This window comes from Phallusia mammillata, chromosome 6, assembly GCF_965637545.1.
Source record: "Phallusia mammillata chromosome 6, kaPhaMamm4.hap1.1, whole genome shotgun sequence".
Lineage (NCBI taxonomy): Eukaryota > Metazoa > Chordata > Ascidiacea > Phlebobranchia > Ascidiidae > Phallusia > Phallusia mammillata.
The window spans coordinates 3,345,730-3,364,639 of NC_137257.1; the positions used below are offsets into that span (position 1 = coordinate 3,345,730).

General features: G+C 36.0%; 1 protein-coding gene across 1 annotated transcript; it reads right to left on the minus strand.

The window, feature by feature from the left end:
• Nucleotides 1-10,604: 10,604 nt before the first annotated feature.
• Nucleotides 10,605-17,088, minus strand: LOC145233098 (uncharacterized). The gene is made up of 9 exons (XM_080097763.1): nucleotides 17,076-17,088; nucleotides 16,661-16,705; nucleotides 15,751-15,938; nucleotides 13,883-14,055; nucleotides 13,251-13,421; nucleotides 12,424-12,522; nucleotides 11,815-11,921; nucleotides 11,258-11,419; nucleotides 10,605-11,015 (listed from the first exon to the last, which is right to left on the minus strand). The coding sequence occupies exons 3-9, from the start codon at nucleotides 15,870-15,872 to the stop codon at nucleotides 10,764-10,766; spliced, it is 1,086 nt and encodes a 361-aa protein (XP_079953889.1). The 5' UTR covers nucleotides 15,873-15,938; nucleotides 16,661-16,705; nucleotides 17,076-17,088; the 3' UTR covers nucleotides 10,605-10,763.
• Nucleotides 17,089-18,910: the final 1,822 nt, after the last annotated feature.

Consider the following 18,910-nt stretch of genomic DNA (forward strand, 5'->3'; position numbering starts at 1 on the left):
ATTACTCTTTTGGGCGTTGTAGGAATCAAGTGTTGTTTCTAGGGTTGGGTTCGAGTTGACATTAGAAGATTCAGCAGAGTTTGGCAACCAAGATTCCACTGTACCAGCCGAACTTTCTGCTGGGTCGAATGGTGTGTCGGTCAAATAAATGTGCTTTGGAAATGTTTGGTTGTCGTCAGCAAATCCTTACAAAAACAAAAATTAAATACACTGTAGCGGCAAATTGCTACCAAATACTTCGCGTACTGAATATATAGCAGGCCTTTTTATTTCAGCGGTTGGTTTTGTACAGAGGAGGGATTCAGTCGGTTTGCACCGGTTATATAGAACCGTCTCACAAAATTATCTGCGATCAGCGAACCGGTTAGCATTACTGGTTACTGTCAACGGACTTTTTGTGACAAAACCGGCTGAAAAAAATGACTTTGTGATAGAACTGGCTGAAAAAAATGAAATTCCATGACTGGTTTTATACCTTTTGGAAGAACCATAGTTGTATAAAAAATCATTACGTGTATGAACTATATACGTCCAATTTTTTCCAAAGTTCTGTTTACGTAAATGTGTAAAGTATTTTAAATAAAAATTAGTGTGTAGTATAAGTGCGAAATCTTCGAATATTAAGACCTTAGATAGTAACACACCTTGTTTTCCTTCGTGGCCCAGTAATGGTGATAATTCGTCGTAAGGGGAATCATTGATGTCGTGTTTAAAGGAAGCACGTATAAAGCAAACGTCATACGAAAAATCTCCCGTCCCGGACGGTCCCGGCTTTGATGCTTGCAGAAACTCCTTTGGCAACGGAATAGTTGCATAGTGTCCAGCTCCATTTTCGCTAAACTTTTTTCTCAGTACTTTCCTTATTGGCACTACAGGCTTTCTGCGGCCTGTTTCGGTTGTTTCTTGCATTTTGTGTATTTCTTAAGCTTTAAGTCTCTCGCAAAACAATCCAAGAGTTCTGTTTTATGACTACCAGCTTGGTTGCAGCCTAAAGCATCTATTTTGACGAGTTGTTACCTCACTGATGTTGGCAAGGGCTTTGGACAACTTTCGAGGCTGCTTTGAATGTGCTATTTTTGATAAAGCGTGAAGCTTTTTCGTTGACGTGTGCAAATGCAAAGTGTCGTGTCTTGCTACTTTCGGTGGGCAACACGGTGTCTCTCGGTATTTTGTAATATTCCAACAAATATATTTCTGTGATATCATTTAGTTTACTTTCATTAGAGAATATATGTACTTCATATTCCACTTGCAAAGTCATGAAAGTGTATTGAAAAAAAAACAACGGTTAAATCAGAAACATCTGTTTTAAATCTACATGCAAATGCTACGACATCAAATGCTTTTTGTTCACTGGTGGTTTTCAATGTTTAGATCAGGGGTTCCCAACCTTTTTTCGATCTCGTACTACTTGGACGCTTTGTACTGCCACGCGTACCACTTCTTGCAGAACAACTTATTTAATCGAATCATATTTTATTAAGAATAATAATATTGGCCTACTAAAATAACACTAAAGCACGACAACTAAATTTAATGATATTTTTGTTTTTGTTTACTGTCCACCAATTGGCCGAGCAATCATTTGCCGTAATCAACGCCCACTGTCCCACAGCGTTGTACGGCTTTTCAAAGCAACTGTGCTTCTTGTTGGCAATTGACATGACCTGTAGTTTGTAGATCGTAATGATACGAAACAACAGAAATAGTTACGTAACAATAAGAAGAGGCTTGGGGATTTTTTTTGGTAAACAAAACCAGATAGAATGTTGTGAATCCAATTTTTTGTGAAAAAAAACGAAAGCTACTCGCGTATCACTTAAAAAACCTTCGCGTACCACTAGTGGTACGCGTACCACCGGTTGGGAACCCCTGGTTTAGATGATAGACTTTTGCCCCAACCTAACCATTCTCGGCCATGCTATAAGAGACCAGTAATGAAATCCGGTGAGTTGGACATATTTTAGTGTGTTGTGAGACATTCGTAGCGAATGAAAACATTTCAATTACTCATTTAAATGCGTAGATTCTAGCTCCACAGGGTCGTGCAAACCGCAGCACACAATTAAACGAGTTTTAAGAAGACACCTTTAAAAAGAATTTTCTACTGAACCTTTTTTTGAACAACTATCTTACGCCAAAATACATAGCACATGGTTTGACTCAAGACGTTTGCCCACTTGGAGCATAATCATGGAAGCGAAACAAAATGAAACAAAGATTTGAAACAAAGATGTTTGATAAATGGAGAAATTGCAAATTTTCATTTTTTACAACAAATTTTCGAGACAAGCATACGAAATCACGCGGATCTTCAACTAACCTTATAATACAATGCCAAAATCATATCAATAGCACAAAAAGAACGATTAGTTGTTGAATTCAGTCAGTGCTGCCTTCATTTACCTTTCAGGACACTGTTATTACCTGCCACATAAACAAACGTCACAATTCTGAAAGACAATTTCGTAGTAATTGAATTGGTAAGGAAAAACAGTTGATTGCATAAAAAATCAACAGTTTGTATGTATGTGGATATTGCTCTAGAAAAGTTTCCAGATTAAACCCTGCTAAGTTTGCAAATGCTCGATTTATTCGCGCCAGGAGCCACTTCCTGATAAAGTAACGTTAATCAGATCCAAGGAGACCACAAGCAGTGTGTGAATATTAACTGATGAGTCAAAGTTTCGTGCAATGAGTCAAAGTAAAACTTCCTTGTAGACAAGGGAAAATAAGTGCGTTGAACGACTTTTGGCTACAACAAGAAAAACATAATATATTTGTCTTAAAAATCAACATTAAACTTTTAACAATTTTCACAAAATTTAATCTTAATTTACTACTGCTCACTCCAAAAACCACTCCAAATAGATGGATGTCGCAACGGGTAGAGGAGCAAATCCTTGCAAAGTCAAGACAACACGGAATACTTTTATAACCAATCGTGAATTGGCAATATTTTAGGGAATTTCAATTTAGCTTCGCAATGATTCACATCAGTTATTTTGATCGTGATGATACTAAATGGGTTCTAACTTAACGCCGAAATTGTGGGTAACAAGTGGGTAACATTCGATAGTAATAAACCACGATGAAGCCGCAATGTCAAACAACGTATATTGTAAATAAATAGAAAGGGTTCGATGCTGCAAGCTTCCACTTGTACAAACGAAAATAATCAAATCCTTTCAAAACAAACTTTTAAAAAAGTAGAAGTTTGTCCCAAAAACCTTTTCCCACGAATCGTAGTAAAGTAGACCTACTGAAGACGTTACACATCAAATCAGCCGGTCACCAAGCATTCCTTCATATGGCAAAGTATAAGATAGCAAAATCTAGCGTGTGTTGGAATTCGAACCCACGACAGGAGCGTTTGGAAGGCAGGCTTGATGAGTTATGACGCCTTCTGAAGGTCTGGCGCATAATCAGGTATATATTAGACTGTGCCATGGTCACTGGTCTGCATAAACACTCCAGGGCTGACCCCAGTAATGAATATACATGTTCATCTTAATTGTTTTATCCACCGGTGTTATCAAAAATCAAACTCGACGTGAGTCAATGTCAAGGAAAACATAGCAGAGCAGAAGCGAAAGTGACTCGCGTAAAAGCGGCCAAGTACAGTTGGCGTTGCTGTGTTGTTGTTGTTGTTGTTGAATCGCAACGTTTTGTTCCGTGTTTATCTTTTCGGGGTTTGGGCTGGACTAAAACAGCAACAATGTCTTTTAGCAGCAACACAGAACCACCTCCGGAAACTTTGGCAGCTGAAAACGTTGATAGTCCAGATTTTAGTGATAATTCTTGTTTAGTTGCAGTGCCAAAGTCGTTTCTGGAGAAGGTAGTGCCTACCTCTTCGAAAAATACTGGTGTGGGCATTTTAAAAGCTGCCACGGTCCAACGAGACGACTTCTATGATGTGAGCGGCGTTTCATTTGACGAGCGATCACCTTTAATTAGCCGAGAGATCGCCAAACCGAAACCAGGTTGGTTCAGTTGAAAATTTAAGTTAGCTTGTGTCAGCAATCTGCAAGAGATTTAAACCAATCTTACGTAAAAGCTGTAAAAGCTAGTTTAACTTTGTGTGTCACAATTACTATCGTAACCTAAAAGTCACACCAGATTATTTTTTGAAAGATTCCCCGTACACTAAACAAAATTTAAAAAATGCCTCTGCTAACACATTTTTCTTCTATAGTATCATTAACTCTGCAAATGCTTAACCAGTATTCTTTTTCAATCCATAATTTACCCAAAGAATTCGGAATCGAATTTATGCCATAAGCAATATCTTGTAGGTGTTCGAGACGACCAGCAAACGTTTCCAAAGTTGGTTTATCTCAGCGCGTCACGGACACAACTTCCAGACGATATCGGCACGCCTATCTTATACTCAATACAAGGTTCATCTCGGAGTGAGGAAAATGAGTTGATTGATTCTACTGGTACCTCTAACTTCTTGGCAACAGGTGGGAAAAAGCATGATAAATTTTTTTTTTTCATTTTAAAGCTACTTAGCTATATGTTGCTGCTAGGCATGATACCAATTTTGCTCTTTTAGTAGAGTTTTTTTTACGTAGAGAGTGTTAGTTGCAGTGGCGGCTCGTGCCTAAAATTTCTGGGGGTGCTGCTCCAAATTTTATATAGATTAAGCGAGTTTTCTAGCCATTGTTTTGTGTAGAAAAACAAGTAATACAAATCTTAATTAGCAACTCCATTGTGACGTAATTTTTGTTACGCAATAATGTACACGAGTGTAAACAGCAGACGGTATCATTGGGAAATTTTGTTTACTTGCACAACGACGGGCCAAACTCAATAACATGCAGTGATAATGTGGCACAAAAACACACGTGACACAGACTCGAAACGAAGCGGTCGCAAATACGGTAAAACACACAAAAAATAGTAAACGAATAAAATAGTTATAAATGAGTCGAAAAAGGTCGAAGTATTTCAGTTGGACAACATTAAAAAAATGGTCATGTTTCACTGAAGTAGCTTATAGTCACAGTCAGCGTTTTCAACACAGTCTAAGACACTTCACAGATTATTGCCACTAAAAATAAATAAATAAAAAATTCTTAACTGCTATACCTGCTTTATTTGCTGGCAAATAGCTTAGAATTCCTTTTTTTAGTGCAAAACTCCTTCAAGCATTAAAATTTACAACACTCTCACTTAAATTTAAACCATATTATTAAACCGTGTGCTTCCTTTTTACAACCAAAATGAATGATACAGTTATAGTTTGGGCATGATAATTGATAGCAAATGACAACTAAGAAACTGTTTTTCTATTTAGTGCTAGCACTGCAAGTGCAAGTCTTTGGGAAATAATGGTGTTCCTAAGAAAAGTTTGCATCCTTCAGTGTTGATAAGAACTGTTTTGTCTTTGAAAGACTCATGGAAACAGCAAAAAGGATTTTTCATCCTAGTAATTTCACTTGTCAAAACATCATCTAGATTATTTTCAAAGTAATCATTAACATCAGATCTACAGAAACATTTTCATTTCAGTAACTAGCTTTTCTTTGTCAACAATAGGATGCGCTTGGTGGTCACTCTATCATGTGTGTAGAATGTTCATTCTTAAGAAACACTTCCTGTGAAGCAATTTAGCAACTACTGTTTAGAGCAGTGGTTCCCAACCTTTTTGTAGTCGCGGACCCCTTTTACAAATTTTATAGGTCTGCGGACCCCCAAAGTAACTTAATCTTGTTATGTTTTTCGTTTCTTGCATTATACGTTATTATACTTTCGCTTTTGGGGCAGAATTTTAATCAACCTTTACAGTCCTTAAATCTCAATAAAGTTCTGTACTGTAGCAGTCAATGCAATAAAGAGTGTACAATACTTGAAACAAAGCACTATAAGTTCTATTGTTCATGTGTGATGTGATGTCACAATAGCGATCACAATCACACAAAAAGTTTTCTAATCCAAAGGTTTGATAAACAGTTGGTACTTATATGCAGGATCGTAAAAACGGTTTGGAAACTTAAAAATATTGTCCTGTTGGTTAATGGTACTAAGAAAGTCCGTGCTTCCACGGACCCCCTAAAACCATCTCACGGACCCCTTGGGGGTCCGCGAACCCCAGGTTGGGAACCACTGGTTTAGAGAAACAGTACATGTCCAATATATTAATACAAATGATGGCACTTGGTTGCAAATACTGTCCACATGGTGTGTTAAGAAACCAAAACTTTAAATTGTCTTCACTCAGGTATTTCAAAATTCCTGCTGCTTCTACAATTGTTTGTTCTTCATTTGATATTGCCTGAATTTCAGTGAGGCATTTAACTTCACAGTTTTTCTTTGGTAGCATTAAGAGCTAAAACGTATTTCTTGTTGTTGCCTATTCCTGCATGACATATTTGGAGTAGCAGATCTTTTGTCCCATATTTTCTTAACTTTTAATTCAGTTATTTATTATAAAGATTAAGCGTGACTTTTCAAAGTGTTAGCTGACCATTTTTTTCCTTTAATTCAATGATAACTGCAAAAACTGAAGCCCACTGACAGTCATCTTAAAAAGTCACGACTAACAGTCAAACAATAAATTTAAAGATGGCAAAATAATTATTTAACTGTACTCACTGTCGAACGTAAAAGTTCATGACACGGGTTTGGCTTTGGAGCTCACTGACAACACAACTAGCGCTACGTCACGGGAGGGGCTGCGCCAGCCACAGCCCCCTCTCGCCTATTTCGCCCGGCATGTAGCTTTTCCAAGTGCGCATGCGCACAACTGCAAACGTCACGAAACGTCACGAAACTGGGGCTGCAGCTCCGCCATAGATAACTTATTATTATTGTTATTTAGAAAAAAATTTTTTTTAAATAATACAAAATTTTTATTATTTTTATTTTAATAAAATGCCGATTAATGCCATAAAAATTATTCTTAGTATACACTGATCAAACGTAAAAACTATATGTAAAGATTGTTTTGTATAACAACTTGGAATAGGAATGTCAAGCAAAAATATAGGGGGTGCTGCAGCTCCGCAGCCCCCTCGCACGAGCCTCCCCTGGTTAGTTGTGTACAAATTGACCAACATATTTAAATTTTGTTTCGTTATATTCGCTCGCACGGTATTGTATAGGTGATTTGTCGGACTTGAAGCCCTAAAACTTTGATGCCTTGGTACTGGTTTAATTTAGACAGTCGGTATGTTGCAAACTGGTAGTCGTAAACCACAAAAAGTTCCTGGGCCAATCGGTATCCATTGACAATGAACATGGTGTAGAGATGATAGTTAAGATATTAAAGGGGGAGGCTAACAGTTCTAGCAAGGCATAAAACATTGCGTTCGCACCAAATATAGACTTGTCCTTTAACGCTGCGCTATGCATCAAATTTTCCATTACGAAATCCAGTGTTAAAGACGTTGACTAAAAACACAAGAGACCATTCACAAAGAGCTGCTGTTTGGACAAACGCGGTGCATATAAATAACTTACATATAAGGGATGAGGGTTCCGAGTTTTATGACGTCTGTGGCTATTTGTGTATTTGACGAAATTCTTGTTGCTTAACTCAAATGTCCCTATGACATATATATAGCGTATTATGTCATAACATGGCAAACAGGAAATACGCAAGCGTTTTGACCCAGGTTAAATGCGAACATGCATTCTGTAACGTTTGCAAGCAATTTGGCAATGTTAGCTAGGATCGAAACTTCGTCGGTTGTTTTGAATTGTAGTTGGAAGGTTTGTCTCTTGGAATAGTTCCATCGGCTTTACTCGAGCCAACAATAGTCAACGGGCTACTTTGAATACTTTCGGACACAACCAAGTAACAAAAAGCAAAGACTTTTTACAACCTACAAAAAACGATCAATGTTGATCGTAAAAAATGTGATATTATGCCTGGCAGCAACAGCTTATGTATTGATTGTGGCAGTGCTTAAACCGTTTGCTATATTGCCGAAAAAGTGTGAAGTGTAGATGCGTTGAGTGATATAAGTGATTTGTTTTAGAAAAGAAGCCGTCAAATCGAAAAATTTGGATCCTCTGCTCGTTGATACTTGTGCTTTTACTCCTTCTAACCGCTGGCATCTTGTCCTACTTCTTTTTAAGTAAGTTAGAGTTGAGTATTAGATTAGTAAGTAACGCAAAAGTGACACTTATCATTAAGAGCCATTGCTAGAACTTGAAACAATTAAAGATTTTACGCGCAAATTCGATGTTTTTAAACATACATCTAAAAGTTTATGCATTGCTTAAAAGAAACCTAAAATACTCATATAATAGATAGCGGGTTTAGATTATTTTTAACAAATGATATTACACAATAAAGACAAAATTAGCAGAAAATATGTCATGAAACTATTGTGGAAGTTTGGTCATTTCCAGATTTGTTTTTAACTTTTGCTTTTTCTATTTATAAAAGAGCTGTATAACTTATAATAGTTTCCATGAAAAAATGTCCACTTGACTCGAATTTCCAAATAGCGCTGTTTTTGCGCAAATTTTCGTGGTCACCAATTTGTAATTTGAGGTATAATATTTCCAGTCTGTTCCAAGCTTCCTTATGATGACAATCGTATTCAGCAATGTACATCTGCAAATCGAATGCTTTCTTCATGTGACTTTAGATGCAAACCTGGTTTCATCCAAAAGGTATTAAAGATAACTGGAATTTGTAGATAAACAAGGTAAACTAAAATATTCTAACTATATAAGGTGCAAATGATGATTGGCATTTGTAGATAAACAAGGAGATGGAATGATTGAAAAAGTGTACAAAGAAAAAAGTGAAAAAACCACTTGCAAAACGATTTTTAAATCTGTTTTTAATCTTTGGGTAACAATGTTTATATGAAGCAAACTAAACTGCATTTATGCACAAAAATGGTAAAAAACGAAAAATGAAACTTTAACTTGCAGTTAAAAAATTTCTGCAAAACTGTTTGCATTATTTTATGCAAAACTGTCAACAACGTTGCAACGTAGTTCTCACTCATGGCACGTTCTTTGAAATAAATACCACAACTGCATTATTCTATAAGGAAAGATTAAAACTATGTCACGACATGAGCGTTCTGTTTTAGGGTGCATCCAATGCCACTTGTCAACTGTCACGTCATTGGTCAGCTCCCGCGCCAACCTGTCACTGTCCAACTTGTTCAGCAGGACCTCAATGCCAATATTCAATAGACTGGAATATAGTTTCAAAGACGTTGTTCTTAGCAAAGCTTTATGATCCTACATTAGTAAGTACATCTGAAAACGTTCATCAAAAATGTGTTCTTTAAATCCAAAAGCAATTAACTTTAGGCAAAATTAAAGGATTACCTAGGTTTTTTATCCAAACCATTTCCGTAAAAAATTTCTGGTAAAAATTCGTTATCATTTGGTGGCAGTAACTGTTGAAAATTTGTACATTTAAATACTTGATGTACCTTTGAATAACAACTGATCCTTTTTGCAGGTCCACTACGGCAACTACAAAATTGCATGTGAAGCATTTTTGGAAATACCATCTTTAAAGTTTTCTTGCAGATGTAAATCTATTAACATACCAATTCAGCAGCAAGCAAAATGCAGTAATTTCTCTGGCATTCCTGGCGCTTGTATTCACACGCTCGCTAACCTACTACACAATGCAACACAGAAGGGATATTTGCCTATACCATGCAATGAAAGCGAAATGCAACCCTATCTAGATTGTCATCCACCCCATAATTGAATTTGATACAACAGTTTCCAAAGTTTTGTGAATTGTAAATTACATTTTTTTGGAGATGAAATCGTACCAGTGTTTTTATTGTTTTAATCGAGACTCTTTTGAACTTATTAAATAATTATTTTTTGCTCTTAGTTGAAAATTGGATGTATGTTTCAAAGTAGTCGTAAGCAACCTGAAAATAAAATAAAATAATGATTTCTCATTTGGCTTTCTTATTATTACTTGTGGGGTGTTTTACTCCCTTTACAGTACAACAGTCGTATTGTAGCGAGGTGTTTATTCGAGATACATCTGAATTAAAACACAATGTGCGAATACGCCGCATAAGAATAGAGTCAAAGAAAGAAGGCAATCTGTCCGGTTCGCTGTAGTATGCAAAAATACGATAATCGTAGTAAGAGAGCCCGCTACAGTATAAACAAACCTCTTAAATTCTAATTTTGCCTATGATTGAACACGTGTGCATACATCTTAAATGCAACTAATTAAATAAGTTTCAAAAGCTCGTTCAAAAGCAAGTTTAAACTACGTTCACGCAGAGTTCTAAAACAATATGAAAGAAGATGCAGCTAAATAAAATACACTAAAAAAATCTGTTTAATTGTGTGCTGCGGTTTACATGACAACGTGCATTCAGAATCGACAGACTTAAATGAATCGATAGAAAGTTTTTGTTAGCTACCGATATCTCACGTGTACCTAAACATTTTTCAACTCGCGGGTTTTATTAAGTGTTTCTTTTAGGTCCGTGAATGGTTATTTTGGAGAGAATGTGTGACATCTAAACATCGCCCTTCATGTACACGTTTTTGCAGCTACTGCTAGCTGTATTTGCATTTGCATCATAAGGAAACCAATTAAGTGAAAACATGTTTGCAATTTATTTGTAGGTTTCTTTATTGGCGAGTACTTTGAAACATACATCCGATTTTGAAACTAGGAGCAACACGAATTCTTGCAAAAGGAAGAGTCTTGATTGAAACAATTAAAACACTGCTACGGTTTCAACTTCAAAAAACTGCAATTTACAATTCAGAAAACATCCGACTTTGCAGTATTGAATTTAATTATTTGGGGGAGGACAATCTAGTGAGTATTTCATTTCGCTTTCATTGCATGGTATAGGCAAATATCCCTTCTGTGTAGCATTGTATATTAGGTTAGCGAGAGTGTGAATGCAAGAGCCAGGAACGCTTAAAAAATGACTACATCTTGCGTATGCTGGTCCTGGTATATTAATAGATTTACATCTACAGTAATACTTAGGAAATTCAAAAAATGCTTGACATGCAATTTTGTAGTTGCCGTATTGGACCTGCAAAAAGCATCAGTTGTTATTACTCGGAGGTACATCAAGTATTTGAATGTATTTAATTTCATCAGTTACTGCAACCAAATAATCTACGATTTTTACGACAATAATGAATTGGTAATAAATAAAATTTCACCTATTGTCTTACTAAAAGTTTGCATTTTGATTCAAAGAACACATTACTGATTAAACTTACTAATTTTTTATATTTTTAATTTTTGTTTTGACTACTGATTAAAACTTACTAATTTAGGAACATAAACCATCGCTAATAACAATGTCTCTGAAACTTTATTCCAGTCTATTGAATATTCGCATTGAGGTCCTTCGGAACAAGTTGGACATTGGCAGGTTGGACCGGGAGCTGACCACTTACGTGACAATTGACAAGTGGCGTTGGATGCACCCTAAAATAGAACGTCTATGTCGTGACATAGTTGTAATATTTCTATGAAAGAACGTGACATGAGTGCTAATTATTTTGATTGAAATTGTCAGCAAAGAATTTGAAAAGACAGATAGATAAAAGATAATATTGTTGACAGTTTTTCGATAATACAATAAAAAAAGTTGCTGCTGCTTTTTCATTTTAATCGCTCTTTGTGCACAACTACAGTTTAGCTTGTTTTATAAATATTTTTTTGTTACTCAAGAAAAAACTTTTTTAACAAATATAAAAAGGGTTAAGGTACTGTCTTTTTCCTGTTTTTCGCATTGTACACTGTTTTTAACTGTTATTCAACTATTCTTATCAACTATCTAAGTTACTTGTTTATCTACAAGTGCAAATTATCTTTATTACCTTTAAGATGAAACCAGGTTTGCAACTAAAGTCACACGAGGAAAGCATTCGATTCGCGGATGTACATTGCTGAATACGATTTTCATCATGAGGGAGATTCGGACAGGCTGAAAATATAAGACTCTCGAAACATATGTAACGAAATTTTATATTACAAATGTGTGACCACGAAATTTTGCAGACACAAAAAAAGCTATTTGGTGATTCTGGTCAAGTAAAAGTTTTGTTATTGCAAACTACTTTATGAAGTTGCTGTTTTAGAATCGAAAACACGACAGTTTAATAAAAATCCCAGGATTCTTGACGCAAACGTAACATTTTAAACTAAGGTTATTTTTATTAACTATACTATTTAAATCGTTCTTATGGATTTTTTTCGTGTAAAAACATGTTCTCTGCTAATTTAGACTTCATTGTGTATAGTCATTTGTTAACATTTTGGTTAGTAGATATTAGAGTATTTTTGGATTCGTAGTAGATGTGCAAACGTTTCTGCAAATGTAGATTTGAACAGGATTTGTTTGGTATTACGAAGTATAATTGTATAAAGACCTGAAGTTTGCCGATTTCACGATATACTCACTATTCAAAAACTCAATTCTAACTTACTTAAAAAGAAGTAGAACAAAATGCCAGCGGTTAAAAGAAGTAACAGCACAAGTATCATTGAACAAAGGATCCAAATTTTTCGATTTGACGGCTTCTTTTCTAAAAAAATAAATAGATTACTTAACTTTTCTACACTCACCACTTGTTCGACAAAGTAACAAGTGTTTTTGGTATCTGCTACAATAATGAACGTTTTCTGTTGGTTGTAAAAAGTCTTCATTTTTTAACTTGGTTGAGTCGAAGAGTATTAAAAGTAGCCACATTACAGTACGCAAGACCCATATAACGCGACGTATCGAATCAGCCGGTCACCAAGCATTCCCATATGGCAAGGCGTAGGAAAAATCTAGCCTACAGTGGCAGTGGAGCCAAGACAGGAGTCTTTCCGGGTCTCGCGCTCTACCAACTGAGCTACTCAGGCTTAGCGGTGAACCCATCGTAAATTAAATCACAAGCACGGCAACGGCCTGCCTCGTATTCTGCACATCAACTTCGTAAGAGGGGATTATCAGTTAAGATGAGCATCAATATGAAACTAAGATCAGCCCTGAAACGTCTATATAGACGAGCGATCACGGCACATTTATATATAAATCAAAGTACGTCAGGTCCATTTAAGGCGACTGACAAAATCAGCCGGTCGCCCGGTATTTCCATATGGCAATGCGTAGGCTAAAAAATTAGCCTACAGTGGGATTCGAATCCACGACAGTCGTCTTTCCGGGCCCCTTTTCTGGGTGACAATCACTTAGTGTGTATCAATGGAAAAATATTTGAAGTAATAAGGATAATACACATAACAACAAGCAACTACTCTCTACCTCTACCTTGTACGGAATTAGAACTGGTACCAATGGAATCAATCTGCTCATTTTCTTCACTCCGAGGTGAATCTTGTATCGAGTATAAGATAGGTGTGCTGATATCGTCTGAAAGTTGTGTCCGTGATGCGCTGAGATAAACCAACTTTGGAAACGTTTGCTGGTCGTCTCGAACACCTGCAAGATATTGCTTATTACATAAAATCGAATTTGATGTAGAGTTGAAGATTCTATACTAGCAATATGTGCTAACAGAGAGCACTTGTTAACTTGGCAACGATTGAATGCGCTATGCTCACAATGCGTCCGCTGTCGAGCTGTATGTTTCTATCGTGTTTTTTATGTGATTTTTGGTGATCTTCATTTAGTTCAACCTCTGGTTTGGAACAATGCCGTGTAAGTTTCTTGCTCAAAGGAAAAACAAGCAACCGAGAGAGGAATAGAAACCACAACCTATGTATATGGAGTCGTCAAAACCAATACATTAATTATCTGATATAACTTTTAGGTTACTATACGCCACATAAAACTTATGATGTGCAAAGCTAACAGATACTTTTATTTGCATCCTGTTTAAAATTCTTTCAAATCGATTGCAGGTTGGTGACAAGATAACTTCAATTTGCATTTGAACTAACCTCGTTTCGGTTTGGCGATTTCTCGGTGAATTAAAGGTGATCTCTCGTCGAATGAAACGCCGCTGACATCATAGAAGTCGTCTTGTTGAATCGTGGCAGATTTTAAAATGCCTACACCTTTATTTTCGATAAGGTGGGCACTGCTCTCTCCAGATACGACCTTGGCACTGCAACTAAACAAGTTGTATCACTAAAATCTGGACTATCAACGTTTTCAGCTGTCACAGTTTCTGGTGGTTCTTGGTTGCTGCTGCAAGACATTGTTGCTGTTTTAGTCCAGCCCAAACCCCGAAAAGATAAACACGGAACAACAAATTGCAAAATATCGCCAACAACGAAACACTAATAGTATTTTGGCCAAACTTTAAGTGAATTTACTTTCGCTTTTGTTTTTGTTGTGGAAAATTTTACTCTGCGATGATTCACATCAGGTTTTGTTTGTTGATCACAGCAGTGTTGAAAAGTAAAACATAAATGTTACAGCTTTTCAAGTATTTACAGTATTTACTTATTCAATTTGGTTTATTAAAATAGTTCAATCATCTACTACAGATATACATTTATCAGTTTATTGCAAAAAGTTATCTAGTTATTTTAATCACTGCCACCATTCGCTTTGCATTTTCCATTAATAAAAGTGAATTTTCTCGCGAATGTTAATTTCTGTTTCAGAGAAGGGATATGGTACACGTAGCAATGTCATTGCCAGTCTCACTTACGACTAAAAAACTAAGATGCGATCATGTTGAAGATTAATACGGAACCTCTGCAATGTATGTAGTCATCGCATGTAACAAAGCATGCATGTATATTTTTGGTAGTTGCTTCAAGAACATTTGTCGACCAATACAGTTTCCGCATTAAAGCGCTGTATACGAACAAAGTTTATGAAAAAAACTTAAGAGGTTTCAAAGTGCCGGAATGTTTTGACTTCAAATACTAATAAAGTGTAGGAACACAAAAAGATTCGTTTAAATTTTCATTTGGTGTTTCCAACACCATGCGAAACTTGAGAGCTGCGACTGCCAAGGGTGCGACAGCCAAACATCCAATTTCCTCTTAAAACTACCGCAGACAACTTAGTCAGTTCAGTACCAGTTAATTAAATCATGTTTGAAGACAGCGAGCCGAAACCGGCAAAAATTCCCCGAAGAAAACTTACAACATCAGGCACAAAACGTAAAAGGAGTTTACCGTTTCGAGCAGACAGAAAGTATGATGATAGCCTGGAAGGTCTGTTTCAGTATCCACAGAAAGTTCTAGAAGCTTCCAGACCTGGTCCTTTCAAAGAAGAAGGCTCTGGGTATGACATTTGCTTTGTACGGGCTGCCTTCAGACAAGATAGCCATGGCAACAGAGCTTTCACTTACAATGAGTTTTCGCCTCTGCTAAGAAACGAAGCAAAACGAGGTATCTCTTACTTGTATTTAATGTATATTGATTTTATTGCAAATGTTTCAACAATTACTGTTTATAACTTATAATAACGTTTCTCTGTCAAGTCTTAAAGATTACTAAAGTACAGCTATTACGACAGTGAAGACCGTCTTATACTAACAAAACCTGAAAGCTAAAACAAAATAAAAAGTGGATGGCGACACACTAGCCAATACGGCTTATCTCTTAAGAGATGACAATTGTCACCAGCTGCACTAATGAAACCTTACAGGTCGAAACACTGTGAACTGCCTGTACCTAATAATTGATTGACTTGATGCTTTTACCAAATTTAAGATTATTTTGTTTGTTTTTAAAAGATACTGGTTATATTTTTGCACATTGGGCTTGTGCACATCTGTAGTGTAAATCATCTTTTTTAACTTTTACAAAATACATTACACAAAAATAAAAAAGTAGCTCAAAATTACCTATAACGTGTTGTTTGAAAATTTCCAAGGTCTTGCAAATGAGCATAACACATTTCCAAAGCACGTGTATATATCTGACACGCCAAACGAGTTGTCAGATTCGGAAGGAACCGTCGTGTCATGGGTTCCAGACAACACGGACACTTTGACCGATCCCTCAGGGGTTACATGTGATTCTTCAAACAGCACTGAAAATGTATTACCCGAAGGTAAGTTGATTTTCAAAAATTTACACCATAAAAGTTATTTTTGTCTTTTCGGGATGACTCAAGTCAGTCCCGTAATGTTCCTGTATATGTAAGGATGACTTAATTGAAGTCTCGTTTTTGTATTTCTTTTTTAAGCTGGTTAAAGTCAAACTCTTCATTTACTGCGACTCAAATTAGCTATTTTGTTAATGTTTTCGTTAAAGTAAAGTTAGGTTGTTGTTGTTACAATAACTTTAATCATAACAGTTGGCAATTATACTAAGGTAAACATTCCAGAGGTATAGACTTTATACCTGATTTAAAGAAAAGCCTAAAACTGTTTTATTAGTTGATTTTGCTAAGCATAGCTTCATTTCAATTTTGTATATGTTTTGGAAACCACGTTATTTCTGACATAATTTTCTAACGTTTCATCACAACTACATTCTTCTGTATACTGTATAATTCTTAATACCAAGTTAAATGTTTTGTAGACAAAAGAAGAACGTACTGGAAATGGATGTGCACATTTTTCGCAATACTTTTAATCTTAATAGCAGTAGTCATGGCCGTTGCGCTGTTTTATCTCTTTTCGTGTAAGTACGCTTTTCATAACCCCTAACAGCCATAACATGACATATTATACAAACTGTCTGTATTTTACAGCTTGTCCTTCTATTGTTCCTGAAGTAAACCGAATGCAACAATGTTCTTCCACGTACCACTTCAACTCCGATTGCACCTTCACTTGCGATCCTGGTTTTGTTCTAAAGGTTCTGTTTGTTTCATTATGTGACCATAAACAGAGCTTATGGGCGTCGTGAATACACATTAGCTTTTCTGAAAATAAATTAGGGTCGTTTTTTTCTATTTTTGGCCTAATATTTGTAAATAGCAACAACTAATTGATGGTAAATGTTTGCCGAGTATTGATATCCTAGGTTAAATATTGATAGGTGAATTACTTTACAAGTTTTTAGTTTCGTGACGTCATTCTTCGCTGACGTCATAAATTGTAAATATCGTTCTTTTAATCAAGCGTTCAATGAAATACATTTGGCTGTTCTAGGCTAGACCGTAACGATAAACAAAAGGTTTAGAACCACTGTCCTAGTGGAATTGTCAATTTTTTTTTACCTTAAAACTGTTTAGGGTCCATCAATGATCACATGCGGATTTCACCGTTCCTGGTCAGCTCCGATACCAACTTGTCAATGTCCTGAATGCCATGAAGGAACACAATGCCAATATTCCATCAATTGGAATGACGTTGCAAGTCAAGTGTCACAGATTGTTCCAAACATTGACAAAACAGTAAGATGACATCGTTCGGTCGTAAAATAATTATATAAATAAAAATTACACTGATTGAACTGCCCTGAAAAGGGGCCTTGCAGTTCTTGGCGACAATACTACCCATGCTAAACCATGCCTAGAAACTGTCAACTTTAAATCTTGTACTCAGGACTGTCTACCTAACTCCGTAAGCGCTTTCCACAAAGTCGGACGCACAGCACCCTGGTTTAACTAAAGGCTTCGCGACTTCGTTAAAAAACAAAAACAATCATAAAACACAGTGCACAACACAGATAGAGGCAACACGTTCTGCTACTCCAGGCTTGTAAGTCAAGGCCTTGCTTGTAAGCGTCTGATTAGCAGATAAAGCTGCGCGTTTTTGATTACTCGTCTCACTTAGTGTGCTCCAAGGCGAAAAGTGCCGAATTGGTGCCGCAAATTAAACGCCATGCATGTTCCAATGACTTTTAAACCCTGAAAGATACTTGACTGCCAGCAAACAGCAAAAATGCATTGACGCAAGAATTAATAGCATTTTATTGTCTTTAGGATTTGTAATAATCGTATAACTCATATTTTTCAAATTATAAGCATAAGAAGACTAACTTATAAATATTTTTTGTTCGATAGATTCATTATGGAAACAATTCAATGTCCTGCAGAGCCAAAGTAAACTCGTCTGCACTGCTATTTAGCTGTCAGTGTGTAGATTACAATCTACGTGCTTCCAGAAACTGCACAAATCGGGAGTCTCTCGTAAGCTCATGCCTCCATGCCACTGCTAACCTTATCAACGACGGTGTGAAATCAGGAAAATACCCTTTACCGTGTGATGTGAAAAACATGAAATCATTTCTGGGATGCCCAAACCACACAAGATTTGTTTGATCAGTCGCTTCCTGTTGTTGCTGTCATTACGTGTGCTTAAATGTTGATTGATTTAGTTCTTGTCAGGGTTGTTAACACATGTTAAAATTCAATAGAAATATTTGTAACAAAGGTTTATGTGGTTTTAAAACTTTGTGTATTCCCTAACTGAATTCTGTAAAGAGCAATAAGAAAGTTTTTTTATTGTTTTTTATTATTTGATGACATAAACATTGCGCTAGTTATGGGCTTAATGCCAGCTTATAGTCGTCATAAATTATTAAATAAATTCGTATGTTGTGTTTATGATCGGTAACAAATTATTTCAAAATTTTTGAGTATTGAATTTGTGTTGATGTCTTATGGAGCACTTTAATGTTCACAGCCTATAAAAGTTTATTAATTATTAAAAAAAATCTACAAAACTAAATAAAACCGACAAAGTTCTGAACTATCTTTGCAGCTTATTTAACAAACCTTTAGTGTATTATTTCGACCGATGTATTTTATTTGTACAAGGTATGATTATATTCCATGATTAACAAAACATTAACAAGCACATGTGTATAAATATATTGGCAATATTTTGCTTGCTAACGACGTGCAACAGTACAATGTCAGGTTTTGTAACATAACGACAAATTACAGTAGTGTGTCCACCAATAGAACATTAAGCACAGAAACATTAATGTGTCCACTAAAGAGCATTAAACACAGAAACAATTAAACATTGTGAGACAGTATGGACTGAAAGTGTAAAACACCTAAAATTACACAGTTTTCAAATCATTCTTCAGCCAAACGTGTGG